This window comes from Chlamydotis macqueenii, chromosome 29 (assembly GCF_036417535.1).
Source record: "Chlamydotis macqueenii isolate bChlMac1 chromosome 29, bChlMac1.mat, whole genome shotgun sequence".
In the NCBI taxonomy this organism is placed as follows: domain Eukaryota; kingdom Metazoa; phylum Chordata; class Aves; order Otidiformes; family Otididae; genus Chlamydotis; species Chlamydotis macqueenii.
Window position 1 is genome coordinate 2,220,535 of NC_141584.1, and position 21,549 is coordinate 2,242,083.

General features: G+C 72.6%; 2 protein-coding genes across 3 annotated transcripts in view; one reads left to right on the forward strand and one right to left on the reverse strand.

Annotated features, from left to right (window-relative positions):
• LOC147597091 (low-density lipoprotein receptor-related protein 1-like) overlaps positions 1-6,149 on the reverse strand; it is a 40,662-nt gene extending 34,513 nt beyond the window's left edge. The window contains exon 1 of the mRNA XM_086768658.1: positions 6,021-6,149. Coding sequence (XP_086624784.1) covers positions 6,021-6,093 — 73 coding nt within the window. The 5' untranslated portion in view covers positions 6,094-6,149. The remainder of the gene's footprint in view (positions 1-6,020) is intronic.
• Positions 6,150-8,932: 2,783 nt separating this feature from the next.
• STAT6 (signal transducer and activator of transcription 6) lies at positions 8,933-21,155 on the forward strand. Of its 2 annotated transcripts, none has more exons than XM_086768882.1 (22): positions 8,933-9,028; positions 12,855-12,985; positions 13,954-14,092; positions 15,839-15,922; positions 16,011-16,128; positions 16,257-16,318; positions 16,497-16,645; positions 16,756-16,887; positions 16,988-17,176; positions 17,256-17,343; positions 17,484-17,606; positions 17,739-17,831; positions 17,985-18,191; positions 18,268-18,362; positions 18,480-18,616; positions 18,713-18,859; positions 19,044-19,113; positions 19,389-19,502; positions 19,607-19,711; positions 19,797-19,877; positions 20,111-20,257; positions 20,331-21,155. In XM_086768882.1, the coding sequence occupies exons 2-22, from the start codon at positions 12,870-12,872 to the stop codon at positions 20,524-20,526; spliced, it is 2,592 nt and encodes an 863-aa protein (XP_086625008.1). In that variant the 5' UTR covers positions 8,933-9,028; positions 12,855-12,869; the 3' UTR covers positions 20,527-21,155. The 2 variants fall into 2 exon arrangements, with proteins under 2 accessions (XP_086625008.1, XP_086625009.1); XM_086768883.1 differs by lacking the exon at positions 8,933-9,028 and adding an exon at positions 11,927-12,059.
• Positions 21,156-21,549: the final 394 nt, after the last annotated feature.

The window sequence follows — 21,549 nt, forward strand, 5'->3', positions numbered from 1 at the left end:
GCTGCAGCCGCTCTCCCGGCCACAAATCGAGCGCATATGGACAAGGGGCGCCGACGTCGGAGGCTGCGGGTGGGCACGCGGAGGCGGGTGGGCGGCCGCCGGCAGCCCCACCATCAGCCAGCTGGTCCGGCAGCTGCGGAGCAGAGAGAGGCAGGGCAGCAGAGCACGCTGCTACGCCGCAGCGTCGCATGCGCGGCACGAGCGCACGCATCCCCGTGCAATCCTTTAGGCCACGACATTCAAATTCCAAGCACGGTGCGAAGAGAAGAATCACCGGGCATGTCGGCAGGGCACCGGCGCACGCCGCTGCGGCATCGGGGGGCTCTGCCCGGCCGGGGCGCAGCAGAGCAGACGGAGGGGACGCCCGGAGGGACTCGGCCCCAGAGAGCCCGACGCAGCAGCGCGAGGGCGCGGGCGCCGCGCCGCAGCCCATCTCGCCAGCGGCACGAGCGGCAGAGACGCGCGGCTGTTCGTCGGCCACAATGAGCCGCTGTGTGAATCCGGGACCCCGCGAGCGCTCGCTCCCCGCGCTCGGGCGGCGGCGGCGAACAAAGAGCCGCGCCACGTTCAGGAAACGGAGGAGATTGATGCCTTGCGAGGCTCTCGGCAGATTAAAATAACAATTTGCCTGGCAGCCCACAGCAAACAAAACCCAGCCGCCCCCGGCAAGGCCAGGGCCGGGGAGCGGCGGAAAGCCTTCGTCTCCCCCAGCCAAAATCCCCCTCCTGGGTCCGGTCGCCGAGGGATGGACGCCAGAGCCGAGCCTAGCAGCAAGTCCGAAAGCAGTAATTCCCTCCCTCGCCCCCCGGGCCAGCACCCCTGCCATTTGCCACGCGCTCGCGGCTCACCTGCCCGTCACCGGCACGCAACGCCAACACCCGCTCATCCTCGGTGCGGCGTCAACTGGAGAAACGGCACCTTGCGAGAGGCCAGTCGGTCCACGCAGCCTTCCAGCTCAACCAGACTCCCCCCCCAGCCACCCCAATTCCCACCGACGCCTCACCCCGCGCGGTTTGGGCCTCACAGAGCCGCCCTCGCCCTCCCCAGAGCCCTGGCTGCACCGCAAGCACAGTCCCACCAGCGGAGCTCTGAGCTGCCACGAGGCCATCACCCAGCGTTTCGGCTGCCCGCCCCACGAGCCCGTCGCTGGGACCGTGTCCCGATCCTGCGAGGCGTCTGCGTGCTGGCAGCTCCCGCCTGCTCCGTCCCCGCGGCCGAGAAAGGACGTTGTGCGTCTATATTTAGTTCCAGAAACGACCGGAGCGCGTCGGGGAGAGCAACCTCGCACGACGGAGTAACGTTTGGCAAAACGCTCCTCAGGGCCCACGTGGGACCCTTCCTTCTTAAAATAAGAGTGAGGAAAACAAGAAGTTTGAGCCGAATTAGAAAACGCTGAAAATATTTGCTGCTGCTCGCGGCTGGCAGGCCAGCCTGCCACGGTACGTTAACTGGAAGTGACTGGAAAGTTAAGTCAACAGCAAAGCCTGGTCCGTAAATAGCTCCGGCTGGCCCCGCAAAATCCAAAGGGGAGGAAAACGCAGCCCCTCGACGCCAAGCTGCGGCACGGACGGAGCCGGCGCTCCGCTCGGGAGAGCCAGCGGAAAACGGCGCCGGACGCAGAACCTCCCCAGGCGCTCGGCGAGGCCCTGGCACGTGCCGTCTCCAGCCCAGGTGCCGCTGGCCGCCACGGCACGCAGCAAGCACGCTCCGCGCCCCCCATCCAGGCAATTGGGGACGGGTCGCCAGAGGGACCCCAGCCCACGGCTCCCGGTTGAGGGCCGAGCGTCCCGCGCGGAGAGGGACGTCGGCGGGAACACAGCCAGACACACTCTCCGGGAGGCGACGGAGATAAAATTCAGCCGGAGCACAAGGAGAGCCCTGTCTGCCCGGCGAAGCGGAGCCCGCAGGAAGGAAACGGGCAGACGCGGCCACCGCTTGCCGGCCAGCTGAGTCAGCCGCACGCTGCCGCGACCGGGAGCCGGCATGGACTCCAAGGAGCCCATTTCCCAACCCTGGGACCACCGGATTCATCCGGATAACGCAGCCGAGCACCGCAACCGGCTGGGATGAGCCGGGAGCGGGAGGACTTTGTGCTCTGCCGAGGCGCTGCCGGACGGTGGGCGGCTTTCGGCGTGGCGCGGGCCCCACGCAGGGTGTGGGTGGGCCGGGGGGGTCTCGGGGGCGCAGAGCGAGGGTTTTGTCTGCGGGGCTGACACAAAGAAGGTGCTCAGCGTGGATCTGGGAACTGAAATTGTTTCAACACCTGGAAGAGGAACCTCCAGCCCCGTGACAAAGCCGCGGCCTTGGCCGCCAGTCACCGCCACGCTCATCGTGCCGACTCAGCAGGACCGCAGCACAGCCTGTCCCACCCCGGGGCGCTTGACGGCTCCCGAGGGCCCAGCACCGACCGCAACGCTCCAGGCTGTCCCACGGTTTTGCGAAGCCCCCCCGCATGCACCCATCCCAGGGCAAAGGGCGCTTGCAGAGGCATGTGCTCCCCGCGCCGTTTCGGGGAGGCTCCTCGGGGCCCGAGCTGGCTGGAGTTTCGCCGGAAGGCCATCCACGAGGAGCCACCCCAAAGGCACAGCCAAAATCCCAGGGCACCGTGGGCAGCCGCAGACGCAGGCTCGACTCTCCCAGCCTTCCGGGGCATTGGTGCCGCGCAGGGCAGCGAATCCTCCAGCATCCGGCGCCCATTCCCGGGGGAAGGTGCCTGGAGCGGGGGCCGCAGGAGCGGGCAGGAAGCCCTGCTCCCCGCGGAGCCTCCCCAGCGCTCGCGAGATGGTGGCGAGACCGCAGCAGCAGGATCCACCTGACAGCCCGCGCAGCTCCCTCCTCTCCCTCACCGGCTGCTCGCGCCGTCGCCGCGCAGGAACGAGCCGCGCAACGACCCGCGCGGCAGCAGGCGGCCCGCGGCACACACGAGCGCGGCTCCCTGTGCCCCCCACGTGCCCAACCGTGCAGCACGGTCCCCTCTACGAAGGGTAACGATGCTCCTGCGCAAAGGGCTCCTCGCCCTGTCCCCAACCGCAGCACCCCTCTCTCAGCCCACAACCGCAGCCCCCGATCAGCAGCCGGGCCGCGCGCGGGCTAGCGGCGAAGGGGAACCACGGAATGCCAAAACCCCAGGGAGTCAGCTCCGTAGGAAGAGGAGGCCCCGCGGGCCAGGGCCTGGGAGGAACAGGGAGGACCGGGGCGGTTTTACTCCCCGTCACTCCAACCGGTGCTCGACGCCGGAGGAAAAGCATCACCAGGATGGCAGGAGCAGCCCCCGCTCCTTCCCGGCCCGCAGGCTCCCGCGGAGCGCGTGGAAACGGCACGGAGAGCAGACAAGGGGGGAGCGGTGGGGCTGAGACACCGGAGATGGGGGGGACCAGCTGCTGCCCCTTCCGCACCACCCACAGCGCCTCGACACAGCTTGGGAGGCAACGCTCCGGTTTCGCCCCAAAACGGGCAGCGCTGCCAGGGATGCTCCGCCGCCGCCCCATCCTCTCGACGCCAACGCACATCGCGGGACAGGGAGGGGACAGCACGAGGGACGGGGGCTGGAGCCCACCCCTCTCCTCCAGACACCACGGCAGCACCAGGGCACAAGGGCGTCCCACGGCACAGCATCTCCCGCGCAGGGGCAGAGCCCCGCGGGGTTCCTGGGAACGCCGCGGTGGAGGGTCTCCCCGGGATGCTCCACACGGGAACGCCGGGCGTCCTCCCCGCCATCGCCCGGAGGAGCCCGCAGCCAGTCGCCGTGGGCAGCCCCTCCGGCAGCTCCCGTCTTCACCTCTGCTGAACCCAGCACGGCGCTGGGCACATCCACGCATGCCCAGGGAGACAGAGCGTGCACACGCGGGCACACGCGCTCACCCTCGCGCGCACAAGACGCGCCAGACCACCAAAGGCGGCGAGGGGAAAGCGCTGCGCTGAAACGCCGCAGCTATTTCCAAAACGGGAGCGGGGGCAACCCCTGCTCCTCTCCCCATGCTGCCCAGCTCTGCCCGCCGCCGGAAGCACCGCGCCGGCCCGGCAAGCGCCAGAGGAGCTGCGGCGGACGGGAGCCGCGCACGCTGCCCTTTGCCCCCCCGGCAGAGCTTCCCCCCTGCCGCGCCGGCTGGACTTTGCCTTTCTCCTGCGGCCCAAGCCAGGAGCAAACGAACAGCTGCCATCCGAGGGAGCGCGTGCGGGGAGCGGGGTCTCTGGACAAGGAGCCCGCAGCCCGCTCCCACTTCCCAACCACGGATCCCCCAGAGCCCCCCTGCGCTGAGCTCGTCCCGGCCCGCAGCGGGCAGGGAAACCAGAGCCCGGCTGGGATCGCGGGGGCCAAGGCACCCGCTCGGGTGCCACCTTCTCCCAGCCCAGCCGCACCCCCACCGGAATGGGGGGCTTCAACCTACATCCCCCCGCCCACAGACCGGCTCCTTCCCCAGCTCTCGGGGGGACCCCTCGCCCCGCCCGAGGCTCCGTGGGGCCAGGCAGGCCTTGGGGACGGGGCGTCTCTGCGCTGGCTCTCGCCCCGCTCCGGCTGTCGGGGCGGAGAGGAGGATGGAGGAACTTCCCTCCAGCACATCACGGCTCCGCAGGCTCGTTTCCAAAGGCAACGCCGCTTATGCAATGAGCGATGCCTGTCCCTCCCACCCCCACCAACTTCTGGATCCGCCGGCTGCTCCCGGCCACCATCCGGCGGGGACGATGCCCCCGACACCCGGGGAGCGGGGTGGGAGCAGGTGACCCCGGGCTCAGCTGTAAATCGCCACCCGCGTCGCTAAGTGGGTGCCAGCGGGTCAATGAGCCCCGCGCTAACGAGGGCACGGGCGTCAGCTGAGCAGGGGCGGCTGCGGGGTGCCACCAGCGGCTCCGCTCCCACCGCCTCCCTTCGAGGGACGCTAACGAAGCGCCTGGCCCCGCAGCGGGGCAGGAGGGATGGGAATCACGGGCTCCAGCCTCCCGCAGCCCCACACGCGGACCTAGGGCAGGGATCCGGCGTCTGCCCGGCCCTCCTCCTCCATCCCTCCGACCCGGCGACGGGTCAGGCGCCGCCAGCACGACACCAACCGCCAGCTGCTTCGCTCCAAGGTGGGCGAAGAGCGGGGACAGAAAAAACCTTCCCAAAAAACCCCTCGCCAGTCAGCTGCTCCAGTCTCCCAGGCCGTTCCCATCGGGACAGGGGGAACGGAGGGGGAAAGAACCCCCGTCTCCCCATTTTTAAAGGGAAAAGCGGCCTCCTGCCCCCCGCGCCCAGGCGTTGCGGGGAACTTCGCTGCCGGTTTGCGGCTCCTTCGGCTGCCAGCTCCCACAGGCTGCCAAGCGCAGCCCCCTCGCGCGCCCGGGAGCCGAGGGGCTCGCCGAGGGGTTCGCCCAGCGGACCCCCGCGAGCGGCGGGCAGCGGCCGGCCGGCCGGACATCGCTGGGTAAACATTTTCCCAGTGCCGCCAGACCGGCCAGGGCCGGACCCCGCAGCGGGGCTGCCGCGGCCCCGGTTACGCAAGAGCGGGGACGCGGCCGGGCCGTCCCGGGAGCAGGGAGGTGGTGGGGGGGACCTCGGCCCGCAGGGACCCCCGGTGCGGGGTCCCGCCGAGTTCCAACTTTCCTGCCCGGCTGCGGGGACAACTCCAGATTCCCGGGGGGAAACGGGACGGCGGGCAGGGGTGAAAGGCACCGGAAACCGGGGACAAAACGGGGAGCGCGAGCGAGCGGCCGCCCGCGGCTGCGGGGGTTGCGGGGTGGTGGGGGGGGGGGGGTGCATCCTCGCACGGCAGCCGGGGGGCGCGGGAAGGGCAGCCGGCGGGGAAGGTCGCGCCGCCCGCGCCCGGTGCCCCCCGCTCGTCCCCCCCCACCCCCCCGTGCGCCGCTGCGGGGCCGGGCTGCGCCCGCTCTGCTTTGTCACGGCGGCGGCGGCGGCTCCCGCCCCCTCCCCGGCCCGGCCGAGCGCGGCGGCTCCCGGCTCCGCGCCCCCGACAGCGGCCGCGCGGCCCCGGCGCCCCCCCCTCACCCCCGCACCCCCGCGGGGGCTCCGGCCCCGCACTCACCTTCGAGGGCGCGGGCGGCGGGCGCGGCCAGCAGGGCCAGCAGGCACCCGGCGAGGGGCAGCAGCGGCCCCATGCCGGCGGCTCGGTGGCGGCGGCGGCGGCGGCTCCTCACGCCGTGCTGCCCGCGGGGCGGCGCGTCCCGGGCCCGCGCACCGACATCCGCGGAGGGAGGGGGCGCGGGCGGGGGCGGGCCGGGGCGGGCGGACCCTCCGGGCTGGGCGGCGGCGGCGGCGGCAGCGCCGGGGGCGGCGAAGGGGGGGGGGTGGGGGGGAGAGGGGGGGTGGCGGGGGGCTGCGCGCGCCGCCGCGGAGGGAGGGAGGGAGGGAGGGATGGGGCGCGCGCCGCCGCCCGCCTGACGTCACCAGGCTCGAGGAGCTGCCGCCGCGCGCGGATTTGGGGGGGGCGCGCCGCGCGTGGCTGGGGCGGGGGGGGGGGGGGGTCCTACGCGGCGGCCGCGCGGCGCGCATGCGCGTGTGGTAGCGCGGCTGCGCCCCCCCCTCCCGCCCCCCCGGCCCGGGCAGGAACGGGGGTCCGAGCGCGGGTACTGGGGGCTGCCGGGACGGGGGTCCCCCGCACGAGCTGGGGGCTGCCGGGCCTGGCCCTGCTCCCGGGCACCGGCCGGGACTCCCCCCGTGGGGCGCGGGTGGGCCTGGGCCCCGTTTCGCCCGCACCCGTGGGGAGCGGCAGCGACCCCCGGTCTGCACGCAGGGGTCCTTCTGCAGAGGAGGGGGCCCAGAGCAGCGGGACCCCCGCCGCGGCCCGGCCGCCCCCGCGGGAGGGAGCAGAGCCGGGGGCCGGGGACGGACCCCCATCAGCGGGGCCCGGTGTGCGTGGGGCTCGGTTTCGGTTGCCCCGGCTTCGGCTGCTGAGCGGGGCAGAGCCGGTGGCCGCGCTCGCTGCCGGACCCCGGCGGTGGGCCCAAGGATCCTGGCGACCCCGCCGCGGGGCTTCGGCAGAGCCCGGCTGGGGCCTGCGGCTCCATCCCCAAAAAACAGCCTCTGGTCCCCCCGAAGCGTCCCGTTCCCCGCGGAGCGCGGCTTGTCCCGCCTCGGAGGTTCGGTGACGAGGCTCCGTCCCCTCATCCGCGGTTTTGGGGCCACGCTGCCCAAAATTGCGACACTTGGCAAGGCCGCGGGGCCTGGGCCACCGCCCCGGCTGTGGGATGGGGGTCCGGCAGCCCGGACGCCCCCCAGGCCGAGCTGACTGCCCCCACCGCCCCGTCCCCAATCCGGCTGCGGGTCCCGGTGGGGCTGGCCCCCTTCCGCCACCCTGGGAGACCCCCTCCTCGCTCCCCTGCCGCCGCGGCTTGCGGCTGTGATCTCAGAGCCACGACCGTGACGTCACCCGTCTGCCACGGCACCCCGCCGGTGATGTCACCTGTTAAAACAATGACGTCACACGCCTCCCCCGGCCCCACCCCGGTGCTGGCAGAAGCCTGGGGGGGGGGAGCAGCACGGGGAGGGGTGGTTTGGGCTGCTGCTGCGCCAGATGTTTGGGAGGAAGGTCCAGATGTTCCTGGGAAGCTGCCCCTGCGGCAGAGCGGGCAGGGGGCGCGCTGGGGGCTGCGGGGGTTTGGGGGGGGGGGTCCGAAGGGCTGCCCTGTGCCCCCCAGCACCGCGCCGGAGGCCCCGGAGGTTGCGCAAGCCCTGCGGAGCGGAGGTGGCCGGGATGGCTGCGGCCCCGCGCTCGCCAGGATTCCTCCCACGCGTGGGCCCCGGCCAGCGCTCCCCCGGGCGGCTCCGCGCAGCCCCCTCCCCACGCGCAGCCCCCTCCCCACACACCCCCAGCCCCGCGGGCCCTGCTGCCCCATCCAGGGCAGTGCACCCCCCCCCCCCCCCCCTAAAGCTGATGGGACAAGGGCCGGTGCCGCTCTTCGCGCCCCCGGAGCCTTGCGGGGGTCTCGCTGCAGATGCGGGCAGCTGGGGGAGGGGGATGCCAGCACCGGGCACCCCGGGGCCGCCCCTCCCCGGCACCGCTCGGTCAGAGGGTCCCGCTGCAAAGCCCCCCGTGGGCCCCCAGCAGCGTGTGGGGGCGATGCGGGGTCGCCCGGGTGCTGCCCTGCACCGGCATCGTTGGGGAGCGGGGGGGGGGGGGGGGGCTGAGCAGGAAGCCCCTTCCCAGCCCCCGGTTCCGGAGGGGCGAGCGGACGCGGGGCCAGGAGCGAGCGGATGGGAAGGGGCGGGAGCCGCCGTGGGGGCCGCGCTCGCGGAGGGACACCCACGGCCTCGGAGGGTCCGGAGTCGCCGCGGGGTGAGGAGCGATGGGGCGGGGACCGAACCTGGGGCTGCCGACCCCCGGGACCCCGGCCCCCCCCGCCCCGCCCCTCCCCGGTGGCACCGGCGGTGCGGCAGCGCCCCCTGGCGGCTCCGGGGTGGCCCTGCCCGGTACCGTCCCGTCGCCCCCCACCCGCGGTGGCGGGGGGTGTCGGAGCGGCTCCAAGGGCACCTCGGGGGGGGGGCACCGAGCCCGTCCGGTGCCTGCGTGGGGGTGCCCCGCGTGGGTACCCCCCGTGCAGCGAGAGCAGGGGCGGGGGGCCCTGACAGAGAGAGAGAGCAGGGCCGGGGGGGGTACCAGATGTGGGGCAGATTGGGGGGACAGCGAGGGCACGCGTGGGTGCGGGCAGTGGCGGGGTAGGGGCTGATGCGGGGCAAGTGTGGGGTCGGGAATGAGGGGGTGGTGGGATGAGGCAGGCACGGGACACGAGTGGGCAGGCAGCCGGCCGTGGGGCAGGCATCGGGGCACGCGGCGGGCGAGGGGCTGTGGCCGTGGCCGGGTCCCGGTCCCGGTCCCGGTCCCGGTCCCGGGGGGCCGCCGTGTCCGGCCCGGTGCCGGCGCCCCCCCGCGCGCTCCCGCCGCCCGCGCGTCTCCTCCCCCTTCCTGGCGCTCGGCGCTTTCCGCCGGAGCGGGGCAGCCGCGGGACCCGGCCCGGCCGCGCCCGCCATGGAGTGAGGGGCTGCGCGGCCCGGCCCCGCCCGGCCGCCCCCACCCCGAGCGGCGGCTCCCGCCAGGTAACGGCGGGGCGGGGACGTGGGACCGGGACCGGGGGCGGGCGGGACCGGGACCGGGGGCGGGCGGGGCCGGGACCCCTCGGCGGGGGGGCGGCAGCCGGGCCCGGGGGAGGGAAGCGGCCGTGGGGGTCCGGCGTGGGCGGACCCACGGCCTCGCCGGGCTCCTCCTCGGGGACCCGTCACGGGCCGGCCCCGAGGTCCCGGCCGGGGCTGCGGGTGGAAGGGGGGTCCCAGCGCCCTCAGCCCCGTCCCCGCCGCTCCCGGGCCGGCAGCGGGATGGGGGGTGAGGTGCTCGTCGGGGCGGGGGGCTGCTCGGGACGGAGGCTGCCCGGCGGGCACGCCCCGCAGCTGCGGGGCTCCGGCCACGGGCAGGGGTCCGGGCAGCGCGGCAGATGAGCCGGGGTCCCGGGAGGGGAGCGAGTGCCCGTGGGAGGGCGAAGGGGCTGCGGGGCGGGGGGCTGCGCGCGCTGGGGCTGGGCTGGTGGGCGTCGAGGCTCCCGTTGGCCGCACACCGCGGCCCGCGCCTTCCCCGGGCGCTGGTCCCCGCTGCCGGGCCCAATGCCCGAAGCGCCCCACCGCCCCGGGGGTGCGGCTGCCCGCACCCCGCTGTCTCAGGGCCGAGGGTGCGCGGGGCAAGGCGAAAGCGCCAGACCCCCGGTCCCCGCAGGTGGGACCTCGTGGCAGCGAGCTCGCAGGGTGGGATCCAGCCTGGAGTCCTCGTGCCGTGAGTCACGCTGGGGCTGGGTCGGCTGGGGAAGGCCCCGCTCCTCTTCCTCTGAATCAGAAGAGCTTTCACTGCCGGAGCGCAGCCAGCTGCGGCCTGTCCCCGCTGCCGTGCAGCTCCGCAGCGTCCCCTCTGCGGGGCTGTCGCCAGCGTCCCGCCGGCCGGGGCGGTGGTCCCGTGCCCTGGCCGTGGCCGGGGCGCGCTGGCAGCAGCGGGCTCCCCAGAGCCCAGGCGTGACGAGAGGCAGCGAGGGCTCGCAGGCGGCGTCCCCGCGGGGGCGAAGCTCGGGCGGAGCCCAGGTGTCCCGAGCATCGAGCGCTGGAAAAACCTCTGAGCATCCGTCCCCGAGAAAACCCCGGGGAAATCTCCGCTCAGCGCCCGCCAGGACGAGGAGCGCGCAGAGGGCAGGGGGAGATGCGCGCCTGTAAGCCGCTGGAGCTTGCGGGGGGCACTGGGCTGGGAAACCACCCCAGCCAGGGGGGAGCTGACCCGGAACGGGGTCCCTGACGGTCCCGGTCCCCCGGGCGTGGAGGCAGAGGTGGCCCCAGGAGCGGGGGGCTGCGGTCTGCTGCCAGGAAGTGCCGGTGGTTAATGAGTAACAGCCGTGCGCCGTACGGCGGCTCTCGCTTCTGGGATGGAGCCCTGGTTTCCCATTGCCCGATGAGTAAGCAGGAAGCCCGTGCTGGGAGCGCTGGGGGCGCTGAGCCCTTCCCAGCGCCCGGGCTCCTCCTGCCCGACCCCCCGGCCCCGCCGAGGCGGCAAAGCGGCCCCTCGGGTGGAGGAGGAAGCAAGAGCGCCCCTGCCAAGGGGGTTTGGGAAGGGGGAGCGGGCGAGGGGCACGGGGCACACCCCCGGCAGCTGCTCCCCCTCCCCGGGCGCCATATCCTGCCCCGCCATCGCGCCGCGGGGTTTTCCCGGGCGGCAGCTCGCAGCCCGAGCGCGAGGCAGCCCTGCCCCGCGGGGGCCCCGCTGCCGTGGGGGCCTGCGCCCTGGGGTCCCTCCTCGGGGCCGCCAGCCCCTCGGCACCTGCGCCGGCCGGAGACTTGGGGCGCAGCTGGAGCGGCTGCATCGGTGGTTGGCGTTGGTGCGTCGCGCTGGGCGGCCAAGGGTCCCGGCCTGGGTCTCTGTCCCATCCCAGTGTTGTCGCGGGAGCTGCGTCTTGGCAGGGATAAGGCTGTTCTGCAGAAGGAGCAGAGGAGAAAAACACGAAAATTAATTAGGAAGGGAACGAAACGCGGCGCAGCTGGGCTGGAGGAGCTGCTGCTGTGCCTGATCCCGGGAGGGGACGGTCCCGTCCCACCCCTCTGAGCTCCTCTGAGCTGTTGTCCCCAGGGCTGGCAGGGAGCTGGGGAGGAGGAGCGCAGCATCTGCGGCAGATTCAGCAAATTCAGGCATGCCCAGGCTGCTGCTTCCCGGCAGCCGAGCAGAAATACAGGTTTTGGCGCGGGAGGAGGATGAGGATTACACCTCCGGGATCGCAACAGGAGAGGCCGCGTCTCCCTTCTGCCTCGGTTCCCACCGCGCGTGCCAGCCGGGGCCGCGGGGAGAGCTGGGCAGCGCTCCCGGCTGTCGCTGGGTGCGTTTCCCACCCTGCGCTGACCCCCCCCAGAGCAAAGCTGGCTGCCGGGCTTGGCGCTGCAGTAAGTCGTCGGGATCTGTGTGCTCCGGCCAGCTGAGCGGAGTCGAAAGCGAATGCGTTCCTGGAAGCGCCGGGCTCGGCGTGCCCTGGAGTTAAACCTCCCTCCGCCGCAGATCCTCCCCGGGGCGGCACACGGGGCTTCGGGATGGCTGGTCCCGCCAAGTCCCCTGGCTCCGTCAAACAGCGGAGCATCCCGGGAGCTGCGCCGCCGCCGCCGCCGGCCCGGGTGCACCCGCCGCTCCCGACGGGACGGTGCGAGGGGCGGCGGGAGCCGTGATGGCGGCTGACCGGGCGCAGGCCGCCCCACGGTTGTTTTGCGCTCTCTGCGATGTTGCCCTAGTGACGCTGGCTTCCTTCCCCTCACATGGTTTCTCAAAGTCTCCGACAGCTCCACCTCCGCCCTGCGCCTCGGCTCTTGCAGCGCGGCCAAGACCCGTGGGGAACGCGCTGCCCGCGAGGACACGTGACGCGACTCCTCGCTCGGCTGTTTGCTTTTGGGGACGGGAAGCCAGCCCTGGGCGGACGGGCTGGCCGGGGTCCCGGAGGCACCCTGGCCCCACGTCGCCCTGCCCTGGCCCCGCATCTGGGTGCCGAGGCCGCTGGTGCCTTGCGCCCCGCCGCAGGATCCGACTTCTTCCGCGGCCAGGCCCGGGGGATCCGGCAGCGAGGTGCGTTTGGTGACCCCACCCCGGGCTGCTGGGCCCCGTGGGGAACGGGCTGCCGGCGGGGGCCGGAGGGCGCGAGCGTGGTGGGCGGCGGGGAGGACTGGAAGGAGCTGTCAGGAAGCAGCACAGCGTGGGCAGGACGGGGCGGGCGGCGGGGGCCGGGTGGGCAGGGGGCCCGTGGGGTTGCGCCGCCCGGCTCGCGGGGTGGCGGGAAACCTGCCGTGACCCCCAGCCCAGGCGTTCCCTGCGGAATTTCCCATCTTGCGCCTGGGTCCGGTCTTGCTTTCCAGGGGCCCTGCAGCCCACCGCGGCTGCGGGGCGGCTGGGGCGCGCGCGGGGAGGCACCGTCCTCGGGGGGCAGTGGGGAGGTTTTGGGGGGCAGCCCGGCCACCCCAGCAGAGCCGTCCCGCCGAGCGCTGGGGTTTCGCACTCTTCCTGCTGCCGGCGGCTCTCCTGTCTCTCCTGCGCCAAGATCAGCAGTGCTTGCCCGTCCCTTCCGCGTCCTCGGCAGGAGGCGCAGGGATTCCCTGCAGATGCAGGAAACTGAGGCACGAGTGGGCTGCCTGCCTGCCCAGGATTGCCCAAGAGGCCGATCCTGGATTGGGCTTCCTGCTCTTCCTCCTCCTCCTCCTCCTCCTCCCCAGCAGCCCTTGGCCCCACCACGCAGCAGGTTCAGACGGCGCAGGGACGGGCGGCCGCTCGCGCTCGCCCCATAGAGCTGGGCAGAGGGCTGGGGGCTCTGGGTGCTGCGGCCGCCCGCGGTGCCCCGCTCACCTCCCCTCTGCCGTTTCTCCGCAGGTGACTGTTCCCAAGATGTCCCTCTGGAGCATCGTCTCCCACATGCCGCCGGAGGAGTTCAGCAGCCTCTTCACCGAGTTTCCGCGCAGCCTGCGCTGTCTCCTGGCCGACTGGCTGGAGAACCAGCCCTGGTGAGTCTGCCCGGCGCCCGCGGGCCCTGCCGTGCCCCCGCGCAGCTCCCCGCGCGCTCGGCCTGGGGTGCCCGGCGCGACCGTCGGGCGTGAGCGGAGGCGGATGCTGGTGAGGGGCCCTGTCTGCGGCCCCGAGCGAGGAGGCCGGGGTCTGCGAGGGGCATCCGGTCAGGAGCACAAGGAGATGGGGCTGGGGGCAGGACCGCAGCGTTGGTTCGAGGCGCCCGTCCCGGGGACAAGGACGCGGGGGCAGAGGCAGGCACGCTCACGGAAAGGCCCCAAGCCGGATGGGAACGGAGCTCCCGGACCCCTGGGCAGAGAGCGGGGTCCGTTCGTGCCCGCGGGGTCCGGGCGCTGTGTTCGCAGCCGCAGCAGCTGCGGGCGCAGCCTGGCCAGAGCCCCCTTTCTGTGCCCAGGAAATAGTGACAGCAGTGACGGATTATCCCCGTTCCGGGCTCGCCTGGGCATTCCAAGGAGTTTCTCCCGCGCGCGGTGCAACAACCAGGACAGCCCCCCCGGCACCTCCTCCTGCCTCGCGGGGCCACGGCCGTGCCGGGCGGAGGAGCGGTGCACGAGGCCGCGTTGCGGTGATGCCGCGGGGGGCTGGTCCCCCGGCACGTGGCTGCGGGACCCCCGGCACGTGGTTCGGGCTGAGGCGCGGCGGCGGGGTGACACTGCGGGGCTGAGGCGCGGCCGAGGTGGGTGGGCAGGCGCGCGGCAGCTGGCTGTACCTGTGGGAGAGGCTTCGGGAGGTCACATCCTCTCCAGGGAGCCGCCTCGTCCTGCTCAGAGATGCAATTCGCCCTTGTCCGTGCGGCAAATTCCCCTGGAAATCCAGCCAGCGCCCGGCAACGCACCGGGAAGGCGAGCGTCCCCTCCTCCCTGCAGCGAGCGTGGGGTTTGGGGTGGCGGAGGGGAGGGCGGAGGGTCGGCCGGCGCCCATCCACCCACCCCTTTCCCCTCTCCAGGGAGTTCATCAGCGGCTCGGACGCCTTCTGCACCAGCGTGGCCAGTGGGATGCTCTCGGCCATGCTGGAGAAGCTCCGCGGCGCTGCCGGCAGCGACGGGCAGCAGTGCCAGATCCTCCAGCAAGTCAGCAGCGTCGAGGTGCGCGGGGGCCGGGCACGGGGACCCCCGAGGCCGTGTGGCGCCGGGATCACGGCTGGCTGCTAAGGAAGATTTATTTTATGCTTCGAATTTGCCGTTGGAGCAGCACCGACGCCACCAGCCGGTCCCCCCTCGATGCCTGTTTCAGCGCCGGCGCCGTCCGCGAGCCGGGAGCTCGTGCGGACGCAGCGACCGGGGTTTTTGGGGCTCTTCAGGGGGATGAAGGGGGTTTGTCTGTGCCCTGCGGTTGACCCCAGCTCGCTGCAGTGCCGGGGCTGTCACGGCTGCCACCGTGGTTCCCCTCGGCTCCCTGTCCGCCCGGCTTCCCCGCTTCCCCTTGCCGGCGCGGTTCGGCGGCCCCTCCGGTGCCTGGCTGCCCTCACGGCCACATCCTCCCGGCCCCCGCGCCGGCTCCTGCCCCCGTGGGGAGCCCCCGAAATGCCCTGGTCCCCCGTGGCCCAGGGCTGCACTCACCCCCGGCCGCCAGCGCCCGGGCGGCCGCCTCGCCAGATGTTCCCCATTTTCTGCTTGAGCGTTTGATGATTTCTCCTTCCCCCGCGCCGCGCGGTGCCGCGTTTCCTCCCGCCGTGCGTGCCGGGTTTCTTTTTCTGGGCTGTTTCTCTTTGCGAGGTCTGTCGGAGCTGCTCGCTGTCCCCTCCGCCCTCCGGGACGGCAGATTTGAGCCCCGTGCCCTCTCCCGCCAGCGTAGGGGCTGGGCGTGCTGGCTCGCAGGGCCCCGTTCGGGTTGAAAGCCCGGCTTTTTTGGTAACGGACGCTTTTAACCTACGGCATTTGGGAAGGGGTCAGCTTTAGCCGTAACTTCTGGGGAACAGGCTAACTTTCCAAAATAAGATTGTTTGTGTTATGAAATTGTAGGGAAATGTGCAGATGTTTCAGCTTAGGGGATTTTTTTAATTTAAAATGCTCAAGGAGAGCCGCCGTCCCACCGAGGGCCGCTCTCGCGGAGGGGAAGCGCTGGGCATCGGTGCCGCCCCGCGGCGCGGGCGATGGGAGCGGGGTGCGCTCCCACCAGATGGGTCAACGCAGGGAAGGGGCTGGGGTGGGGCGGGATGGGACGCTGGGAGACCGAACCCGGGCCTTTTGCCCCCTGAGCCCCGGGGCGGGCAGGGTTTGCCCCGGCGGAGCCGCGGTGCCGGCCCCGGGCTGCCGGCGCGGTGTCGGGACGTGCGAGGGGTCTGGGGGGTCCCGGGGGTTTGGGGGTCTGGGGGTCGGCGGGGGTCTGCCTCCCGGCCGGCACAGGAAGCCGCCGAGCTCACCGGCCGGCAGTTTGCCGTCGGGCTCTGCTGCTGTTTTGGGAAGTGGCTAATTTGGGAAATGCACGAAGGCCGGAGGAGCTGGCACGGGGCGCGGGGAGCCGGAGCCAGCAGGGAAATTCCTCCCTCTGTTTTGGGGGAAAGCGTTGATCCAGCCGGGCCGGGGCGGCGGGGAGCGCCTTCACCAGGTGTCGGGCTGGCCGGTCTCGCGGGATGCTCGCAGCAATGGAGAATTTGCTTTGCTTTGAGTTTTTATTTTTTTAAATCTGAAGTTGATTTGTATTTTTAACGCGCAGTTTGAAGTGTTTTTGAAGCTGGAAATCAGCTCTGCCAGCACAGCAGCGAGTCGCGCTCTGTCCCGTGCTTGGGGTGACGAAGCCCCAGAGCCTGACCCCGTGGGAGGGGGTCCCAAAACGCGTGAGCGGGGCGGGACAGGGTGGTCCTGCCCTGCTGACGCCCGGCTCCCCCGCAGAATGCCTACCGGCGGGACCCGCTGCGGCTGGTGGCCGTCCTGCGGGCCATCCTGGAGGGCGAGAAGGCTGCCGTGCTCAAGAGGGTGCGTGGCCCCTGTCCCCCCCGTCCCGGGGCGCCCCGCGGCGCGGGGCCGGCTGCGGACCCCGCTCACCCCCTCTGCCCTGCCCCAGGACCGCCACCTGCCCCTCAGCTTCCACCGGCGGCAGGAGGAGCTGAAGTTCGGCGTGGGGCTGCAGCGGCTGCAGCACCGCGTCCGCGAGATCCAGGCGCTGCGGGACGGAGCCACGGGTGAGGGGCCAGGGCGGGACGGGTCCCCGCTTGGCGTGGGGCTGCCGCGGGGCGCGGCGAAGGAGGGGGTGCTGCGCAACGCAACGCAGACACCAGCTAACGCGGCCGCCTCCGTCCTTCCTCCGCAGCCTCTCGGCAGCGGAACGTGCAGGACCCCCAGCTGAACACGGAAGGGAAGCCCCCAGAGACGGTGAGTGGGGGTTTTGGGGGGACCAGGGGGGAGACCAGCAGCCCTGCCTGCCAGGGAGGGTGCAAACCGGCCGTGGGGCAGGGAGGCAGCGCCGGGCCGAGGGTCCGGGTGCCCTGGGGGGGCTGGGGTAGGGCTGCGAGGTCTCTGGAGGGGTCCCATGGCCGGCGTTGCCCCGCAGGAGCTGCCCGCCCTGATTTTGGAGGCCGTGAAGGAGCTGGAGGCGGCCAAGCAGCAGGTCCTGAAGAGGATCCAAATCTGGAAGAGGCAGCAGCAGCTGGCGGGGAACGGGGCCGTCTTTGAGGAGAACCTGGCCCCGCTGCAGAAGAGGTGAGGCGGCACGGGCAGAGCCGGGGCGCCCCGAGCAGCCCCCCCGCTCTTCCCGCTGGCCCGGCGCTGTTTCGGCTGAGGGGGTCCCGTTCTCCACGCTGCCCCCGCAGATGCGAGAGCCTGGTGGAGGTTTACTTCCAGCTGCAGCAGCAAGCCATGGCGGCCAGCGCGGAGCTGGGGGCCGAGCTGCTGCCCCGGCTCCTGGAGCGCTTCAACGAGGTCTTGTCCAGCCTGGTCAAGAGGTAACGGGGCTGGGGGCCGCGGGGCGAGGCCGTGGGGGGGGCAGAGCTGGCGGGGGGCGGGGGGGTGTGCCGGGCGCCATCGCCTCCCCTCGTCGCCCAGCTCCTTCCTGGTGGAGAAGCAGCCCCCGCAGGTGCTGAAGACCCAGACCAAGTTCCAGGCCAGCGTCCGGTTCCTGCTGGGCCCCCAGCTGCTGAAGGCGTCGGCCAAGCCCTACATGGTGCGGGCCGACATGGTGACGGAGAAGCAGGCGCGGGAGCTGGCGCTCAGCGCCTACAGCAACACCCTGAGGTGAGCGGCCGGCCGGCCAGCGCGGGGGCAAGGGGGCTGTTGCGCCGCCGCGCCCCGCACGACCCCCTCCTCTGCCCAGCGAGAGCACGGGGGAGATCATGCACAACGTGGTGGCCCTGGAGACCAACCCCACCAGCGGGACCTGCTGCGCCAACTTCAAGAACGTGGTGAGTGCCACCAGCGAGGGGCCGTACGGGGGCTGTGGGGCGGGCTTGGGTGCCGGGAGCCGTCCCGGGGCGTGGGGTGGGCTGGGGGCCCCAAGGGCAGCGGTTGGCCCGGGGGTGACGCTCGACTGTCCCCTCCCCAGCTGCTGAAGAAGATCAAGCGCTGCGAGCGGAAGGGGTCCGAGTCGGTGACGGAGGAGAAGTGCGCCGTCCTGTTCAGCACCACCGTGGCCCTGACTCCCGGCAACCTCTCCGTCCACCTCCAGGTACCGGCCCCTCTCCCGCGGGACGCCCGAACCGCTCAGTGCGGACCCCCGAGCTGGGCTGGGACGGTCCCAGGGCAGCCGGCCACTGTCCCGTGCGCCTGCTTCACTCGGGGGGCCGCTTTCTGCCCCCAGGTCCTGTCCCTGCCCATCGTGGTCATCGTCCACGGGAACCAGGACAACAACGCCAAAGCGACCGTGCTGTGGGACAACGCCTTCTCCGAGATCGTGAGTGCCGCGGGGCGAGGAGAGGAGTGCCGGGGTGGCGGGATGGGCGCTGGCTCTGGGACGGGGACGGCCGGCGGGACGCGGGTGTGATGTGGCGGCCGGGACGGGGCAGCGGGTGAGCGGCTGTGCTGACGCCGTCCGGCCCCGCCGCAGGACCGCGTGCCCTTCGTGGTGGCCGAGCGGGTGCCCTGGGAGAAGATGTGTGACACGCTGAACCTGAAGTTCATGGCGGAGGTGCAGACCACCAAGGGGCTGCTCAAGGAGCACTACTTCTTCCTGGCCCAGAAGATCTTCAACGACCACAGTGCCAGCCTGGAGGACTTCCAGAGCCGCAGTGTCTCCTGGGCCCAGTTCAACAAGGTTACTGGGAGGGCTGGCCAGGGCGGGCAGGGGCCGGCACGGCCCTGGGGAGCCTCACGCTCCCTCTCTGCCCCAGGAGATCCTGCCCGGTCGGGGGTTCACCTTCTGGCAGTGGTTTGATGGAGTCCTGGACCTCACCAAGAGATGCCTTAAAAGTTACTGGTCGGACAGGTGGGTGCCCAGGGGCCAAGCGCGTTTTCACGGCCGCTCCGGGGCCAGGCCTGGAGAGTCCTGGTCCCACCCCTCTGCCCTGGCGCTGGCCCACTCTCCATCTGCCCGTCCCTCCAGGCTCATCGTCGGCTTCATCAGCAAGCAGTACGTCTGCAAGCTCCTGAGCACGGAGCCTGACGGGACCTTCCTGCTCCGCTTCAGCGACTCGGAGATCGGCGGTGTCACCATCGCGCACGTCATCCGGGGCAAGGACGGTGAGATGGCGGCCAGGGGCCGCTCCGGGTGCTGCCCGGGGACGTCGGGCGTTCCGGGGACCGGGCGACCGAGTCCAGTGCCGTGTCTCCCCGCAGGGTCCAGCCAGGTGGAGAACATCCAGCCCTTCTCCGCCAAGGACCTGTCCATCCGCTCCCTCGGCGACCGCATCCGCGACCTGGGCCAGCTCCGCAACCTCTATCCCAACATCCCCAAGGACCAGGCGTTCGGGAGTCACTACAACAGTGAGCGGCCGGGAGCGGGGACGGGCCGGGCTTCGTGTCTGCCTCCGGGGGAGGAGCGGGGGGCTTGGGAGGGAAGAGGGGCTTGGGGTCCCCCAGGTCCCCTGGCCCCAGAGCTTGCGGGCAGAGGGCTGGCGCGGCACGGCCCCGCTGGGGCGGCGGCTGACGGGTGCTTCTCTCCGAGCAGAAGAGCAGACGGGCAAGGACGGCCGGGGCTACGTCTCCACCGCCATCAAGATGACGGTGGAAAGCGAAAGGTGGGTGGGCGTGCGAGGCCGCGCGGTGACCTCTGCGGGGCCCAGCTGCGCCGGGCCGGCCCGCGCGTCACCGCGGGGCCAGGGGATTTCTGACTGGGATGTGCTGGTGGGCGAGGAATCCCCCGTGGGCGTCCCGAGCCGCAGCGGAGCGCGTCTGCGAGCGCGCCACCCTCCCCGCCAGCGAGCGCAGACTCGCACGCGCGCCCCTTCGGAGGCCAGACCTCGCGAGGCGCGTGGGTCCTGCCCGTGCTGACGGGGACGGGGCGCTTTTGCAGGGACCAGCAGCCCCTGAGCGCGGCGGGGGGCCTCCCCGAGCCCCCCCAGGCTCAGATGTTGGGCCTCCCGGAGCTGCACCCCGAGAGCCTACAGTCCGTGCTCAGCCCCGTGTGGTGAGCGCCCCGCTCCGTGCCCCCCTCCCCGGTCCCCTCCGCGCCCCTCAGGGGGCTGCGGGGGAGACCCTCGGCTGCTGACCCCTCCCCGTCTGCGCTTGCAGCCCCCCTGCTCCCTTCTGCCCCCCGCCCGTCCCCACGGGCTACCCCGCGGGCGAGAGCAACATCGGCATGATGGTGTCCGACAGCCTCGGGTCCTCCTTCCCCAGGTAGGGGCGGTGCGGGTGCGGGGCGAGGGGCAGGGGGGTCCCTGGGGTCTCCCCCACCCCTGAGCGCTCCCGCTCCTCCCCGCAGCGCCTCGCCCATGCTCTCGCCGTCGCTGGGCATGGACCCCGCGCTGCCCCACTGCCAAGGCCTGGCCTTCAGGAACCCTCTGTAAGTCCTGGAGAGGGGGGGCACCGTGCCCGGGACCCCCTTCTCCCCACGGTCCCCCCTTCTCCCCACTGCCCTTCCCCAGTGCTCCCAGTACTCTGCACCACTGGTGCTCCCCGCGATCCCCCCCAAACCAACCCCTTCCCCCTGCACCTTGGGGCTGGCGAAAGCACCCTGGGGGTAGGGAGGTACCCCATGACCTCCACCCCCCCCCACCCTGTTCTTTGCCCCCCCAGACCCTTCATGCCCAACCAGTACATGGCAAGGGAGACCCCGCGGCTGCTCTCCGGGGGTCCCTCGCCGGAGCCCCAGGACGAGGAGATGCCCGAGCTGCCCCCGTTCACCTCCATGGTGGACCCGTCGCTGCAGAGCTCCCCAAGGTGGTAAGCGCGGGGGGGGTCCGCAGGGGGGCCGGGGGGGGCTGCCCCCCAGTCACCCCGCTGCCGCTCTCCCCAGGATGCCGCCCAGCGTGGACCTGCCGCCCGGCTCCGACCTGGACCAGTTCCTGCAGGAGGTGTCCCTGGAGGGCCCCGCGCTCTGCCCCCCCTTCACGCCCCCCCTGCAGCGCAGCGGGTACCCCAGCCCCAGTGCGTCCTCCTGGGGGCTGGGGGAGTCGCGCTGGGACGACAGCGTCCGGCCGGGGCAGGCGTGAGGAGGCGGCGGGGGGGCTGCCGGGGGGGGACACGTCGGATTGTGACCCCCTCCACCCCCCCCCAGCCTTGACTGGGTTCCTGGACTTGATGTGAGGGTGGAAACCCTGGCAGGGGAGGGGGGGAGTTCCGGGGGGGGCAGCACTTTGGGGTAACACCCTGCCCCCCCCATGTGTATATGCTGCACTTTGGAGAGCAGAGCCGCTGCCTGCCCACGCCGCTGGGGTCCCGGCCCCGGGAGGGGGTGCGGGGGCCCCGTCCCGCGTGGGGGGGGTGCTCCCAGCCCACGCTGCTCGGGCTCGGCCCCGCGGGGGCCGGGATGAGTCAGCTGCGGGGGCGGCAGCGGGAACGCACGGGGGGGGGGGTGGGGGGGGCGGATGTGCCAGCCCGCTGCGTGACGGTGACCCCCGCACCCGGGCGGGGGGACGCGGGGACCCCCTGCGCTGCTCCGGGGTGGGGGGCGCACCCCTCGCACACCCGCGGTCAGCGCTTGCTTTGGGGTTTGCGAGCTGCCCCCCTCCCCCCCCAGCCTGCAGCAGGGCCAGGGCAGGGAGAGGGGCGGGGGGGGGCAGGAAGATAAGCCATAAAATAAAGTTTTATTCCAAAATAACAAAATAAATAATCTACTGTACACGTTACAAAGGAAGGGTCGCTACTGCTCTAAAAAGACACCACACAGTCCTAAGGGGGGGGGACACCCCGGGGCTGGGCAGGGCTCGCGAAACGGGGGGCCAGGAGGGACCCCAGGGGGGCCCCAATGGGCCGGGGCGCAGCGCTGCCCCCGTGCCCCTCAAACGCCGCCTGCTTCGTGCTGGGCGGGGGCGGGCACACGCGTGTGGCACCCCGCGGCAGAGGGAGCACGCGTGGCGGTGCCCGCGGGTAACTGAGGAGGGGGCCCGGGGGGGGGGGCGCGGAGCTGCGGGGTGCGTGTGCGGGGGGCTGCGGTTGCTGCTGGGGGTATTTACAGCCGAAACGCTGCGTGGGGCTGGGTTGCAGCGCGTGCACACGATGCGCTCGCACGTGCG